At 41.7% G+C, this 14,404-nt stretch overlaps 2 protein-coding genes across 18 annotated transcripts in view; one reads left to right on the top strand and one right to left on the bottom strand.

Moving 5' to 3' along the window:
* Nucleotides 1-4,152, bottom strand: part of R3HDM1 (R3H domain containing 1) — an 84,434-nt gene extending 80,282 nt beyond the window's left edge. For 2 of the 9 annotated variants that reach the window (XM_062004442.1, XM_062004444.1), the window contains exon 1: nt 3,867-4,143. The gene's annotated coding sequence lies outside the window, so the exon portion shown is untranslated. Of the gene's footprint in view, nt 1-3,866 lie in introns of all 9 variants that reach the window. The other 7 variants (XM_062004448.1, XM_062004446.1, XM_062004451.1 and 4 more) reach the window with 6 other exon arrangements.
* A 388-nt stretch (nt 4,153-4,540) lies between these two features.
* Nucleotides 4,541-14,404, top strand: part of ZRANB3 (zinc finger RANBP2-type containing 3) — a 49,993-nt gene continuing 40,129 nt past the window's right edge. For 5 of the 9 annotated variants that reach the window (XR_009819476.1, XM_062005177.1, XM_062005179.1 and 2 more), the window contains exons 1-3: nt 4,541-4,678; nt 10,037-10,180; nt 10,774-10,932. Coding sequence is in view for 7 of the 9 variants with exons in the window: in XM_062005177.1 (XP_061861161.1) it covers nt 4,674-4,678; nt 10,037-10,180; nt 10,774-10,932 (308 nt within the window). In the remaining 2 variants the exon portion in view is untranslated. Of the gene's footprint in view, nt 4,679-4,944; nt 5,226-10,036; nt 10,181-10,641; nt 10,672-10,773; nt 10,933-11,118; nt 11,168-14,404 lie in introns of those variants that run through there. The other 4 variants (XM_062005180.1, XM_062005181.1, XM_062005183.1 and 1 more) reach the window with 4 other exon arrangements.

Here is a 14,404-nt window from a genome sequence, read left to right on the forward strand (position 1 = left end):
AGTGCAAAGTTTAGAAATTCCTCACAATAACAGCTCATTTAACAGATCAGAGAGGGTGACAGAGGGTTTGAACAAAAAGCTAAGGATACGTCAATAGGATGGCCTCTTTGACAAAGGCAGATATTTGCAAGGAGCACATCTATGTATATCCAAGATAAAGAAGACAAAAGAAACCCTTGAATAAGCATTTGACATTAGCTCTACAGCAAATCTGTAGTTTGCTTCAGCAGCCTGGAAACCAACATACAATAGCTAAATATAATATTCATGGAAATTTAATTCTATATATGGGACAAAGGTTCATATCATAAAACGACACATTGACAGGATTCTCATAATACATACATTAAACTGCAGGAGACTAACTTACACACAAGAGTAGCTGTGGAGGCTGTTTGTAATTAAAGCTGCTGAGCTTTCATAAATCTGGTTTCAGACATTATTTCCACTAAAGCACTCCTTCAAGATGTTATGAAATCACAATAAGATTATAGGCAAGCTGAAAGTACAATTTTCTCAACAATGTTTAATCATAATCTGTTGCTGATTTACGATCTCCTAGAAACGGAGCTTTCCAATACTGCCTTCAAACATCTCTTAACATTGTTATACAGCAAATCAGTCCACCACCACTTCAAAGAAAAGCCAAAGAAATACATGAAACCAACTTCAATAGTCTTGCATAGATTCTACCTATCATCCACAGTAAGCATGATATTGATGCATTCACATAGATTCCTCTTGCCCATGCGAATGACCTTATTCAGGTCTTGTATTGCCCAAAGGATTCATCATTCCATTACTAAAAGGCTTGATTTTGAATGCTTTAACAAAAGCCTCCAGGCCATTCCTATCTAGATGGGATATATATAGGAAAACTACCACTAAGTGCTTAAGGGGGCTCCCAAACCCCAGCTTTCCTGCACTCTCTCTCCAATCTCATGGTGCCAGGATTACAGGAAATTCAACCATTTCTATCAAAGCTCCTTTGATCCTCACAGTTACCATTTACATTATTGTATATTTGCTATTTACCCTCTCCATATCTATGAAATAAGAATTAAAAGTATGCTGGAAAAATTCAGAATCTATATATTTTAATAGTAAATTTAATAGCTGTCCCTAATCGGGACATCCAAAGTTGTTGCTATTTTTACACAGGTAGTAAAAGTTACAGCATCAAGCTGACTAGCTCACCAAAACTGAACAATGCTGTCAATATAATGGAATGTGTGCTACATTGCAGTCAATTAAAAGTTTATATTGCTCCATTAACTGATAACCCACTGCCTATGAATGTCTTAGCATGAGTCCTATTTTTCCTGAGTCCCCAAAAAAGTAACTGTATCAAGTACTTTCAAAAGCCTAAAACATAGTACCTTGAAACTTTAAACGTATCATTGCATTTAAAAAGATGAAGCGTGACATTTCTTAGCCAAATTAACTCTATCAAAAACTAAATCTGTGAGAATTAAAACAAAGACATAAGTTAAACCAGGCTACTGGAGCAAACTCACAGCACCTTTCAACTGAAAAAAACTCAAACTCATGGTATTTGTATTTCATACCCAGAACTATACCTCATGCACTTCATCCACAGTGTCCAGCCAGTTTGAAGCAGTTTCACCAAAAGACTTAAAACAAGTACTATAAAATAAGTAAGACAATGAATATCAGGAAAATATACTGAAATGTGAGATGAAATTAAAACAAAAAAACCTTATTACAAGTTAAAGGAAGAAAAGAAAGCACAGAATTATGCTTAAGAAAGAGGAAGGTAGTAGTTAGTATCTGGCTCCTCAGAATTTTCTTCCTTACTCCTCCATATACATAACCAAAATTTAAACAGAGGACTACTGCAATAGATTTGAGTAATTCATCCTTCACAAATCTTTAACAAATAGTTCCTAGGAAACTGCTAACAAACCTAATCCAGTACATTACTTAAAATTACTGGTAGTCAAAGTAATTTTTTACTCATGAGAAAAGGAGCAGTCCATCTTGATAGCAATTACAGCACTGAAAAGTAAAATGGGCTAGCAATGCAGTCACAAGTACTACATTTCTGACCTTACAAGACTTAAAAGACACAACAAGTCTTTATATTATGTTCACCATCAGGGCTTTTTTTTTTTTAAACTGAGGAGTATAAGGTACACCTTACAGATTTTCCACAAAACAGTCAAGCTCTCGATATCACAGAATTTACTGTGAAACAATATTAGCTGCCTGCCTATAATATGATCATTTATTACAAGCAAATAGAAGATTGGCAAAGAAAACACGTTTTCACTAAAAGGTGTTTGAATAAAACCTTCTGAAAAATTATTTCAGTACTTCATTTTTGTTGCTTTCACTTTAACAACAAACACATATTCCTAACCAAACATTCACAAGAAATACTGTAAGATTGTTGTGATCATGTCTTCTGCTCAATATTCAACGAAAAAGCAAGTCTGAAATACAACATATTCCTTGTGGAAGACACGAGAAAGCAATCCTGTCGAAAATTTTCAGGTTAGTGCATCAATGCAAAAAGGCTAATGTCAAACACCCTGCAGGACAAAAAAAACCCACCACCAATGTATTCCATATTCTGCATTAGGCACAGAAGAGTTCTCTAATTGCAGGCTAATGAAAAAAAGGCATCAATATTTAAAATTTAAACAATTTTAAAACCACTCCAAAGCACCACATGCTTTTGTACACAATATTATCTGACAATCCACTCTAACCAAAGTACCCATTTCTCATTTAGGTTTTTCTTTCCCATCACCTTCCTATAGAGATCACACTAATCCACCAACACATATCTTGTACTGGAGGCTTAATTACAAAAGATAAAATTTGTGTAAATCACTTGGGATGAATAAACTGAATTCTTAAGACTTGGTGTAAGAAACTGTAATGTCTTCTTTTTCTGTCTCAGTCATAAAGTGAAACCCTTCTTCAGTGCTGAAAACCCATTTAAAAAGGTTATTAAAAGAGACTGTAAAAAACTAGGCTGTGACACTGCTTGCTCTCACTTCTACTTACACTTTGGATTACAGTATGATAGATACATCCACATGCAGGATTGCCCAACATGCAACAGAAAAAAAAAAACCTAGGCTGTAATAGATTAACAACGTTCTTCTTACACTATCATAGGCAACACGAATGTAACATTCTCCCCCTCCCGAGACAATATAAAGGCAGTACTAGATGGGAATCCACAGTAGCCGACACGAGCCCAGCACATTTGCAAACAACTACTACTAACCCGAGAGGCTAACCCTGAAAAACTCACCCCTGCAACGCTCGCCACCCCTAAAGCCCACCGCCTGATGGGATCGGAGAGCTCTAAAGGCCGCCAACATGCTCCCTACTCCGCAGCTACTGGACAGACAACTTGTCCAGAGACCAACATCCTCCAACAAGTAACGGCGTCAACGCTGCCGGGTCAGATCCCACCCCGGGGTGGCTCAGGGCTGCAACAGGCCACAGGCACAGCCCCGGGACCGACCGGCGGCCCTATGGCGGGGCGGTGCGGGAGCGCAACGCCAGGCCGGGCCCCGCTCCGCCGGCTAGCACTGCCTATATTAGGGAAGGGAAACGGGGCCAGAATAGCCCCACCGGACTAGAGACTCCCCCTGCCCCCAGGACGTGCAGGTGCAGCCGGGCCTCGCCGCCAGCCGGCCCCACCGCGCCCCTCCCCCCGCGCAGGCCCGCCCGCCTCCCTCAGCGGCTGCCCCCCGCTCTCCGCACTGCGGGCGCGGCCGACCGCTCCCCCCCCCGCCTTCCCCCGTTCTCCTCAGCATAGTGCGGGCCCTTACGGCCCGTCGCCCACACGAGGGCTTTCCCCGGCGGGGCGACGGGCTCCTTACCGCAGTAACGCGGCCGGCGGGCTGGGGCCGGCGCGGCGCTGGCGGCACACTCACGCACGAGGGGCGCTTAACCCCATCGCAAGCCCCGACAGCCGCCTGGGTTCCTCCTGCTGCCGCGGCGGGGAGAAAGGCCCGCCCCGCCGCGCCACCGCCGCCAATAGCCGCGCGGAACGCTGATGATTAACGGCCGCGCGGGCCACTGACCGGCCTGGGGCCCTCCCTCGCCGCTGTCTCTGGGCTCTTACGCGGGCGCGAACCCGCCCAAAAGCCAGAAACCGATCGGAGCGCGCCGCTGCCCTGACGGATGGGTGCGACCACCAATTACAGCCCTGTCGTGACGCGGACACCGGCACCGCAACGCCCGCCCACTGTGGGCAGCCGACGAGCGCTGGCAACGCAGCGGCGCGCAGGGGACTGTTCCCGCCGCTAGTAACAGTCCGCCTGTCCGCACTGGCTCCCTTTCCCTGTGTGGCGGCCAGCCCCCCTGGGGGTAACGCGCCACAGCATGTCCGCCGTTGCCCGGCCAAGCCCGCGGGGTGCGCGCCGCAAGTCCTCCCAGCAGGCGCACGGTGAGGCTGCACCTCCGGCGGGGCCGGCGGAGGGCAGGATGGGAGCTGTAGTTCCGGCCTAGCCGCGCGCCCATTCGCCCTCAAGGCTCTTCGTGCCGGCGCCAGCCCCCAGCGGCCCTTTCCACCGGTTTCTAGAGCCAGCAGCACTGCTTGGGGCTCCTTGTCCCGCGAGGGACACGGCTCTTGGCACCATGCCGGCGCCTGCCGCCCTCTTTTCCCTCTCGGAGCGGCCTCTGCTATGAGGTAACCGCACCGTTTTCCTTCTCTCTTTTCCCGTTCTCCAGCTCGCTCAGCCCTCCCTCTCTTCCTTGCGAAGCAGGGACCAACGAGGCAGAGCCAGGCAGGCACATGCCGTTGAACCCGCTCCCGGGAAAGCGGAGCGGGGACGGAAGGTGTAAGAGGCCCCCGGCTGCCAGCGCGCAGGGGAGCTTGCGTTCGCGCTCCTCACCCGCACCGGCCACTCGCCTCTTCTTTGGGGCGAGCGTCATTTCCGGGCGGCGGCGGTTTGAGCCCAGAGCCCGCGAAGGCACAAGGTGGCGGCGGCCGGAGCCGTGAGGTGGCGCGGCGGGGATCGACACGGCCTGGCGGCCATCACCCGAGAGCGGGAAGGCGGAGGGGCCGCCTCCAGCCCCTTCCCTGCGGCTGTGCTGCGGTCCGCGGCGGCCCTGAGGGGAAGTGGGGGAGCGGTTGCGAGGCGCGGCCTGGGTCCCGCGCAGTGTGAGGCGCTGAGCGGCCCACCTGAGAGGTGTCCCAGCTGGGACTCGCCCGTGGTAAAGGGACGAGCTTCCAGGTGACTCTTCTTAGCGCGTGTTTCTGCCAGAAGCTCTGTCTGCTGCTGCTGAGCTATCACAGCACGTGCTCAGGTAGTTCTGCTCTTGCAGGATGCTACTGTGCGCAAGGAATGGTGTAAATAGCAATAATAATAAATCTACCCCTTGACAGATATTAAGGTGTCAGTTTTCCTCAAGCCTAGTGCTCTGGCCTATGGAAAGACCATTGTGTGTGCTGCAGAGCTTTCGTCTGTCTGATCGTGTTTTCTTGTAATGATTTTTAAAACACTGTGTTCTGACTTGGGTAACCTTTCAAGTGTGTATTCCACTGGCGGAAAAATGGTTGATGAGTCAATCAGATAAGGTCTCATCGTTTGCTTTGAGTTTTAGATTCCCTGTTAATTTTTATTGAACTTAAAGTTGTGGAGCAGTTAAGCCCATCAAGAGGAAATGTATGAAGCAAACATTTGATGGAAATAGTGATTTGGTTTAGATGTTTGCTAGTGAGCTGCATGAAAAGCCAATATGTAGTGGCTTGTGAAAATAAATAGTGGGCTCGTGTTATTATATCAGCTTGTATGAGCGAAGGGTTATTGCAAAACTTAATCTGTGAGGTTCTCCTCAGTCTTTCACCCAGCCTTCCAATAAAGAAACATGTCACTTGGGTAGTATCCTTAACAAATTGGGTTTTAATATATACTTCTGAAAGGATGTGTGTAGTGAAATGCAGTGTAGCAGCAACAGTGACAGAAAGAATTCCAGGTTTATTTTATTAGTATTTGCGTTGCCCTTATCACTCAGTGGTTGCTTACTTTTCGAGTTAAATTATGAATTTGTTGAACACAACAGGAGTTACAGTGGATTCCTTTGAAGTGTTGCTGATGTTTCTGTCCTGTATGAACAGTCTACTTGCTTGTATTTGAAAAAATGTTGGTACAACGTCTTTACGTGACAGCTCCGTTTTCTGAAAAGTTTGAGGGACTTTCTCAAAAGTTGTATTGGAAATTGTAATTATTGTACAAATATGTTCATAAAACTTACTGTTTTAATTTGGTTATTTTTTATAGATACACTGTTGTACGTCCCTTTCCAAAAAACTTCAGCAGACTTGAAAGATAAGACTTACCTTTACAATAGACATGTTGACTCCCACCAGTTCATTGCATTTATCTTGGTGTTCACAAGTTCTGCACTTCACTTTTTTTTTACTGATTTTTTTATGCTTTATAAATGAATCATGCTGTAGTTCCATGAATCTTCCCTGTTTCTGTTTTTAAAAAGTTGGAATCATTTACTACTAGCTAGTCCTGAGATACTAAAGCAATTTTAGATTAAAAGGTTAATAACTCGGCTATTTCATAATTGGCTTTTTAAAACATTTGAGAAAATTTCTTACCCATAAAACTTCTGTAGCTGAGTGAATTATCTGCGTGAAATGTTGGGTCACTACATTAAACCTTTTGGATCTATTTTGCTGGAGAAAGCCAAAGTTCCATAGCTGTGATCTAGAGATATGGGAAGGTTGAAGGGATGTGTATTACTGCATTTTAAGGACACAGAAACAAATGAAAAATTGTAGTTAAGAGAAAACATAGAATCATAGAATGGTAGGGGTTGGAAGGGACCTTTAGAGATCATCTAATCCAAGCTCTCTGCAGAAGGAGGTCCACCTAGATCAGATTGCATAAGAATATGTACTAGTCTTTCTCTTCTTAGAGCTTCTGAACCTGCAGTGGGTAGAAAACAGATACAGACTGATCTTCTTCTACACTGACTTTTTTTTTTTGTTAAAAGGACTTAAAATCTGTTGACATTATTCCAGTGATGTACACAATTGACCAGTGTCAAAATAAAATATAAATGACCTTCTCTGCCAAAGTCATCATACCCAAGTAAGGGTTTGATTTTTGGTATGATTACTGCTTTAGCAAACCAGTACAAGGCAATTTGGTGGAATGACTTTCTTTCTCTGTCTTGTTTCATTGCTGTTCATTCTTACTTTATACACAATGAAAATAAACCTTTCACTGGGTCAGTATACCCTCCATAGCTTTGATTATCATAAAATAGTGCTGCAGGTATGAATACAGACTGAAGAGGGATTTTTGTCACTGCTGTTTAGTCAGAAATCACGACAGATCTTTGAATCTTCAGGGTATGTTTTTTTGTACTATCATTAAAAGGTACATGTTTGCAATAATTGAAGTAAACTTCAGTTTGGAGGAGTACAAAGATGTGTTGCTTTTAAAAAAGAGTGCGCTTTAGTTATCTTAAGTTCTTAAAACTTCATTCTGAACATGTTCTCATATCTCAAGCATCAAATGTTTTACCTGAGATATTTTTTGTACTTACCATGAACTCCATAGTAATCAGCTGTGAGAGTGGTAGGTTACGTACACACAGAGATGGCAAAGGGCACCTTGGAAACCTTGTAGTCCTTGTAGTAAAAGATAAGGTAAATTCAAGGGACTGGAGCATAAAGTTGGTAATTAGGAGATTTAATGTTATGCACACTGCTTTGCCTTTCTGAGGAGTGAGGTGTGAAAGATTTAGCAATGCACAAATAATACTGCTCTCTCATCTTGTGCTTTGGCTAGTCATTGTATATGATTTTATAATAGTCATTGTTCACTGCATGCCAACTTCTGTAATTATTCTGTAATTATTCACCATTTGTTTCTTTAATTATTCACCTAGAGAAAAAAACAAACACAACAACTTGTACACATCTAGTAGTTAGTGTTTTCTGTGTTACTGTTTTTAAGATAGATCTGCAAAGTCAGTCTTAACCTTATTACTGACTGATGCAGAAACATTTTTTTATGGTAGTATTAGTGTGTACTGATGAATCATATGTGCCTTTTCTAATTCAGGTTTATGCTTCTGAAACTGCTTAGGTTTTATTCAATGTTTCAGTGAAAGAATCTTGTCATAATCTAGTTCAACAGAAAGTTAATTATGTTAACATTTCATTCTCATAGTGTCACTCACAACAAGCTATGTAGCAGGCTGATCAGAAGTATATAATTTTCTCTGTTTTTATGGAATAGAAAATCATCACAGAAAATGAGTCAGAAATTTCTTTTAGGAGTGAATCACAGAACTGAGTGTTGAACGGGTCTATTGTGTCCACTAATCCTACAGCATACTTGTTTAAGGTTGGCTTTACAGAAATGTTTGGTGTTTGGGTGGAGTTTTTTTTTACCATCAGTCTTGAAGTACCTTAATCAGCTTTTAAAGAAAAAACTACTCCGTAGAAAATATTGTGATAGAACTATTGAAGTGATTATGATTATGATTGCTTTCCCAACAGTTAGAGCTGAAACATCTCTGTTTGCTCAACAGAGGGATGAAGTGGGTACTTACCAGAGTTTTATGACTTCTGTAAAATGCATCTCTTGTGTATACAGGGCAAGGCAGCGGCTTTCCTTCTGTTGAGTAAAGTTCAGTGATGGACATGCATCAAAGAGCCTTCATATTGAACATAGTACTTTTATCTGCCGTTGGCTGTTCCAGGGGACCAAGATACAGCTATGTTGTATCTTTAAAGATACAAGAGAGATTCAACTTATAAAAATGAAAAATAAAAATTAAAAAAGCCATAATCAGTAGTGCAATCAAACTTAGATGACACAAAATGTCTGGTTTGCAAAAGATATCCAATTTTCCTTTCTCTTTAACTGGCTGTTTCACTGACATTCAAAAGTTGTCCATCTGTTAATTTTGGACAGGTTCTGTTCTAGACGGTCTTTGGCCAGAAGTCTGTATCAGAAGGAGGTTTAGCAGCACTGTGCTGTCTCTTGTTAAGTTAGCACCTTGGGTGCATGGACTGACATGGATCTAGGGAGAAAAGATCCTGTCTTTCTACTGGTGCTACCAGACTTACTTGAAAGCTGGGCTTTCTGTACCTTGATCATGCCACTGGAAGCACAGCAGCAGCCTTTGTCCAGCTGTAGACTTCTCATTGCTCTATGAATCACTTGCACTCAACCAGTGAACTACAGCTGTTCATACCATTGAATTCCATGTTTTTGAGACCAGGTTGAAACCATGTTATACAGAAGTCCTTAAATGTGCATATATACATGCATGCACATGTCTGTGATTCCAGGTAGGATTGTTGTTTTCATACATGTGCAATAATACTTCTATGGCTTTATATGTGGGGTAAAGAAGAATATGCTCCTTAAGATAGACTGACTGTCTAGCAAGCAAAGTAATTTAGTACAAAATAGAACAAAATCCACAGCAAAGGTAAATACAAACCTTATGTCTCAACCTTGAGTGTTGCTCAGTATTTTAAATTTACTTTTTCTCCTCTTACTGTCTAGCAGAATGGTATGTCCAAATATCTGTTGTTACACACTGCTTCATTGTGGAAGTGGTAACAGACACCTGAGAAGGTTTGCACAGAAGTTCTCTAGTGTTACTCTGTTCATTACTTTCACAATGACGGTCTCATGGAACTTGACTGTAGGCTTGTCTGCAGCATTTTCTTTCCAGTTCTCTGAGTCTGTGATGTTTCTTCCTAGACATGTCTATAATTCCTCATATAACGCAAAAAAAGTATTTGCTCATTTTCTATCTGAATGTCGTTAGTCTGACTAGTCATGCCAGTGACAGTTGCTTCAAAGAACGTTTTTATTTTCTTTGAGATCTGCAACAGTTGAGTGGATTTCCATAACAATTGTGTCCTTTTGCGGGATGGGCGAAGGGGGAGGTGGGGAGGGATGATGATCCTTTTTTGATTTGATTTGGGCTCTTTTTTGTGCAGATAGAGACATTTTTGTCAGCAGTACTGACAGTGCCGATTTTTTCCTTTTCACTCCAGAAAAAGTGGCAAATTCCCGACAGGAGATTTTTGCAGCGCTGTGTCTCTGCGGTGTGCAGCAGAAGGGCAGCGAGTGCCATCCCGCACATCCACCCGTACCTCGCAGCACCACGGCCAGGGGCTGCGGGCGCCGCCGCCACCGGGGTAAGCACCATGGAGAGGGGCTCTCGGGGGCTGGGGGCTGCCCTCGGCCTTGGAAGGCTCCCTGTAGTAATCTTCCCACCCATCCCGGTAGAAGGATTTCTCACTTTTAGTACACTGTAGGCCAGTGGAAGATGTAGTGTGAGAAGCTGTGGTGGAACAAAAGCCCTGGCTCTTTCAGCTTGGGCTACGGATGGATACATAGAGTGGTTATAGCTAGATTCTGTTCACTGAAGAGTATGTAACTTCAGCTGAAAGAGTGTAGAATCATAGTGTACATCAAGTTTTGTAGGTAAAATTTCATTAATAGAGTTCATTATAAATAGAGATGCTATTCTTTTATTATGGAATAGAGTTGCATCTAAATCAATTTGTTTGTTTTACCTCCTCACCTGTATTTGGTGCTTTGATACAGAGGTGATGGGCTCTTCCTCTATCATCTCCAGTATTTTATGCTTTCCTGGGAGAAGTCTCAAGACTTGAAAAAAAATTGTGTAGGTATTGAATATTTCAAAAGGAGTGAAGGTTCATTCTGTAATGTATTGCAGACATGTCTTTTAAGAAAGACATGTTTTGTTTTATTTTGTTTCCCCTAGGTTCAACATGTCTAGTACCATCCAGGAAACACCTACACTTGAAGATTCTTATTCAGAAAACATTGATGCTAAGCTGTCCTTTCTACCTGAAAGACTGAGAAAGAAGCTACTTCCTTTTCAGGAGAAAGGCATCATATTTGCACTTCAGAGAAGTGGCAGGTAAAATCCTTGCTGTATCATATACTAAAAATAATTATTTTAGGTAAACATAAATTAGTTTCTACAAGGGCCATGCAATAGCAGCAGCTTGTAGGTGAGTTATATTACAAACATCTTTCATGAACTCTAAGAGAAAGTGATCTAAAATGAGGGGCTATTTTTTTTTTCCACAGAGGATGAAGAAATTTGTAATACTGCATTATGTGAAAGAAGGTTGTAGTATCAAAGATCTCATGTAAGTGGAGGCTGACATCAGTAGGACCATCCCTTTTATCATGTTAATAGAGAAATCTTAAAATAATTCACATTTGTTTCTTTAGCTCTTAATGGCGTGGTAGAGCTGTTAAGAGAATGACTAACAGATCTCAATGCATCTGTGTGGTGTTCTATTTTAAACTTGGTACAATTCTGGCATGTAATCTGGGTGTTCTGGAGCTTGCTGAGCTGTAACAGCAGAGCAGAATAAGCCTTGCAGTGTACTCCCTTAGGAAGTGCAGCAAATGATAGAGAAGACCAAGCTTATGTGAAACAGTGCAGAGGAAGCCATACTTACCATAGAATCGTAGGATGGTAGGGGTTTGAAGGGATCTTTAGAGATCATCTCGTCCAGCCCCCCTGCAGAAGCAGGTTCATCTACTTGCTTGTACCATGTATCTATGTTAGTGTTGAAAAGAAAGCAAAACCAATCTAAGTATTAAAATTTGAAGGAGGAAAGCAGTAGTACTTGAGTTGTTTGACTGTCCCAGCACCAGAAAGCCAGCAACCACAGTAAACACAGGAGAGATCCAGAACCAAGAAGCATCTGGGAGGTGCTATATATTCTGTATATTAGTTCTTTCAATTATATGTAACTTTTGAGCAATTAAAATTTCCTCTGGTTTTAGATTTAATTCTGTTAATTTAGCAAAAAAAACCTGTGGTGATTTTAACATAACTGTTTTCAGGGAATGAAGCAAGCCATCTATTTTATGCTACCAGGCTAGGTAACAGTGTAGAAAGATGAGCCCAGTCATTCATGTGTAAGCCTGAGATGTAAAAAGCTTTCTGCTTTATTGGCATTAACTTCTCTGTAATCACTGCTCATGTTAGGCACTTTCCAGCTCCACAGTGTGACACTGAGGAGGAATGCGTACATTTTTAATGGATTACAAAGACTTTGATAGAATATTCAGCAAAGTCTACATTAGAGTTGAATTTAAGAAATCCAAAGGCCTTGGCTACCATGTCTCAGCAAATCAGACTCTAATAAGGGAAATGAGGTTTATATTGTATGGAATTGAGGTGTATTTGTTTATACAAATAGTGAAATAACAGAAGATATTAAATCTGTATAGCTTCTTTAATGTTAATTGTTGGATACTAGTAGATCAAGAGTAGCATAATCTTTTGCAATGTGTTATAGAATCTATAGGTTCCTTAGATGGCAACTTAACTGTGAGACTAGATAAGAAAACTTGCAATAAGAATCTAAAAAGAATTAGAGTATCTAGGCTAATGTCTCTGTCAAGGAGGGAATTGTATTATTTTCAGGAAGGTTGTGGTTTCAGGAAGCTTTATGGTGTTTTCTTCTCTTGAAACCCTTCATTGACTGAACACTGTTGAGTGATGTGACACTGGTGGTTTTCCTGTGACATGCATTTTCATCATGGCTGCAAGAAATCTTATTCCTTGGCATAGCAAATTCCATGTGTTAGCTGGGTCAAATTGAGCAATTGTGTGCACACTCTGAGCCAGCCTATATATAAAATAAAATGTCTTTTCAAACTTTCCTGATGAGCATTTTTAAAATTTACTTAGGCAAGTTTAATTTTCTTTCTGTCCCGAAACAGAGAACAAGGACCTTTGCTGCTTGTAGCTAAATTTTCTTATTAGTCTCTCAGCCAATGGCTCACACAAGTCTTTCCCTTTTATATATACTCTGCAACGACTTAGGCCTTCAGTCAGTATTCCCAGTGATATATTTTAGCAGGGTCTGGTACTTTTCCATAGAAATATCCTTTCTAGTTTTAAAAATACATAACAATCGGACTTGAAGCAAGCAGTATGTGCATCTCTAGCTCTTCTTTCTTTTCTCCCTCAGGCTATGCACTCCCTTTGCAGTCATCTCTTAGTCCATGCTTTGCTGTAGTGACAGAAAGCTGGTGGAGAGAAAGTGCTCAGTTGTGGGCTGAAGAGATTCAATCAATATTATTTTAGGTTAGACAAGCATCCAGTGTGAAAAGGGACTTATTATCAGAACAAACTTTTATTCCTTTCATGGAAGGGGCTGGGAGTAAACTGTTAGTTCTCTTGTCTTTTCCTGGAGCATAAAATAAACATGCTGTTGTGATTTCTGCTTTTGATTCGTTAGTAACTGATTCAAAGGCTTTTTCAGTAGATGAAGCAAAGGCATCCTTCTAGACTGACAGAAGCTGCCTAACACTTCCCCAGGAAATAATAATTCTAGAGCTAACAACACAGTGTATGTCATAGAATCACAGAATGGTAGGGGTTGGAAGGGACCTTTAGAGATCATCTAGTCCAACCCCCCTGCAGAAGCAGGTCCACCTAGATCAGGTCACCTATGCTAAGATACATTTTAGCTCTCAGACACGCCTTAAAGGTAAATCACTGCATCATTGCTTGTTCCTTACTACACATTATTCTTCAGAAGTGCACTTGGGAATTGGTAACTCGACATGGAAGCTATGTTTCATCCTGATTTATCACCTCAAACATTAACCTGCAGAGAAGATGAGTGCCCACAAATTCTTGAAATAGTCCTTAAAAACGATTTTGTTTTTATACTTTTGTTCAGGAGAAGTGCAAGTTGCTTTTAAAAACATTTATTTATTTAGATGTGCATGAAACTATCTCTTAAACAGAAAGCAACTAACTTATCCCTTCCAGGAATGTAAACTCTTAGCAATAAGCTTAGGAAACAGGATTTTTAGTTAGTTGTGTGTACAGTCTTGGGAAGTGGAGGTGAGCAATTCTGTTTGCTCTTAGCTGGCTATTAGTCATAACTTGGGCAGATGGGGATAAAACCCTATTTCCTAGGAGCTCAAGATAACCTGATCACAAGTGAAGAGGCATAAACTGAAAACCTTAAAGATGTCATCTTGCTTATTGGATTCAGTTGTTCTGAGCAGCAGAGTGTAATTGTCAGACCTAATGTTTTTTCTTCCATTTGGAATCTATGAAGTATGCAGGAGTTTGATATGAGAATGAAGGCCTAAATAGTATTGAAAAGTGACCAGCCAGTGGTCAGGTGTTAGTGAAGGGAAGGTGGCAGTGTCAAAGCACAGTAGTCTGGAAAAGGTGTTAAAAGTTCAGGCAAAATATCTCAAGATGCAGAGAAATAAAGGCAAATGGATTGATTGTGCTGATAAGGATTGTATTCAGTCTCTTCTGAGCCCTCATCTCTTTTTGAATATTAATGATTTTTACTGTTACTGTTCACTAAAATAGCACTTGGAAGCTTACAATGTCC

The sequence above is a fragment of the Colius striatus genome, chromosome 11 (genome assembly GCF_028858725.1).
Source record: "Colius striatus isolate bColStr4 chromosome 11, bColStr4.1.hap1, whole genome shotgun sequence".
Lineage (NCBI taxonomy): Eukaryota > Metazoa > Chordata > Aves > Coliiformes > Coliidae > Colius > Colius striatus.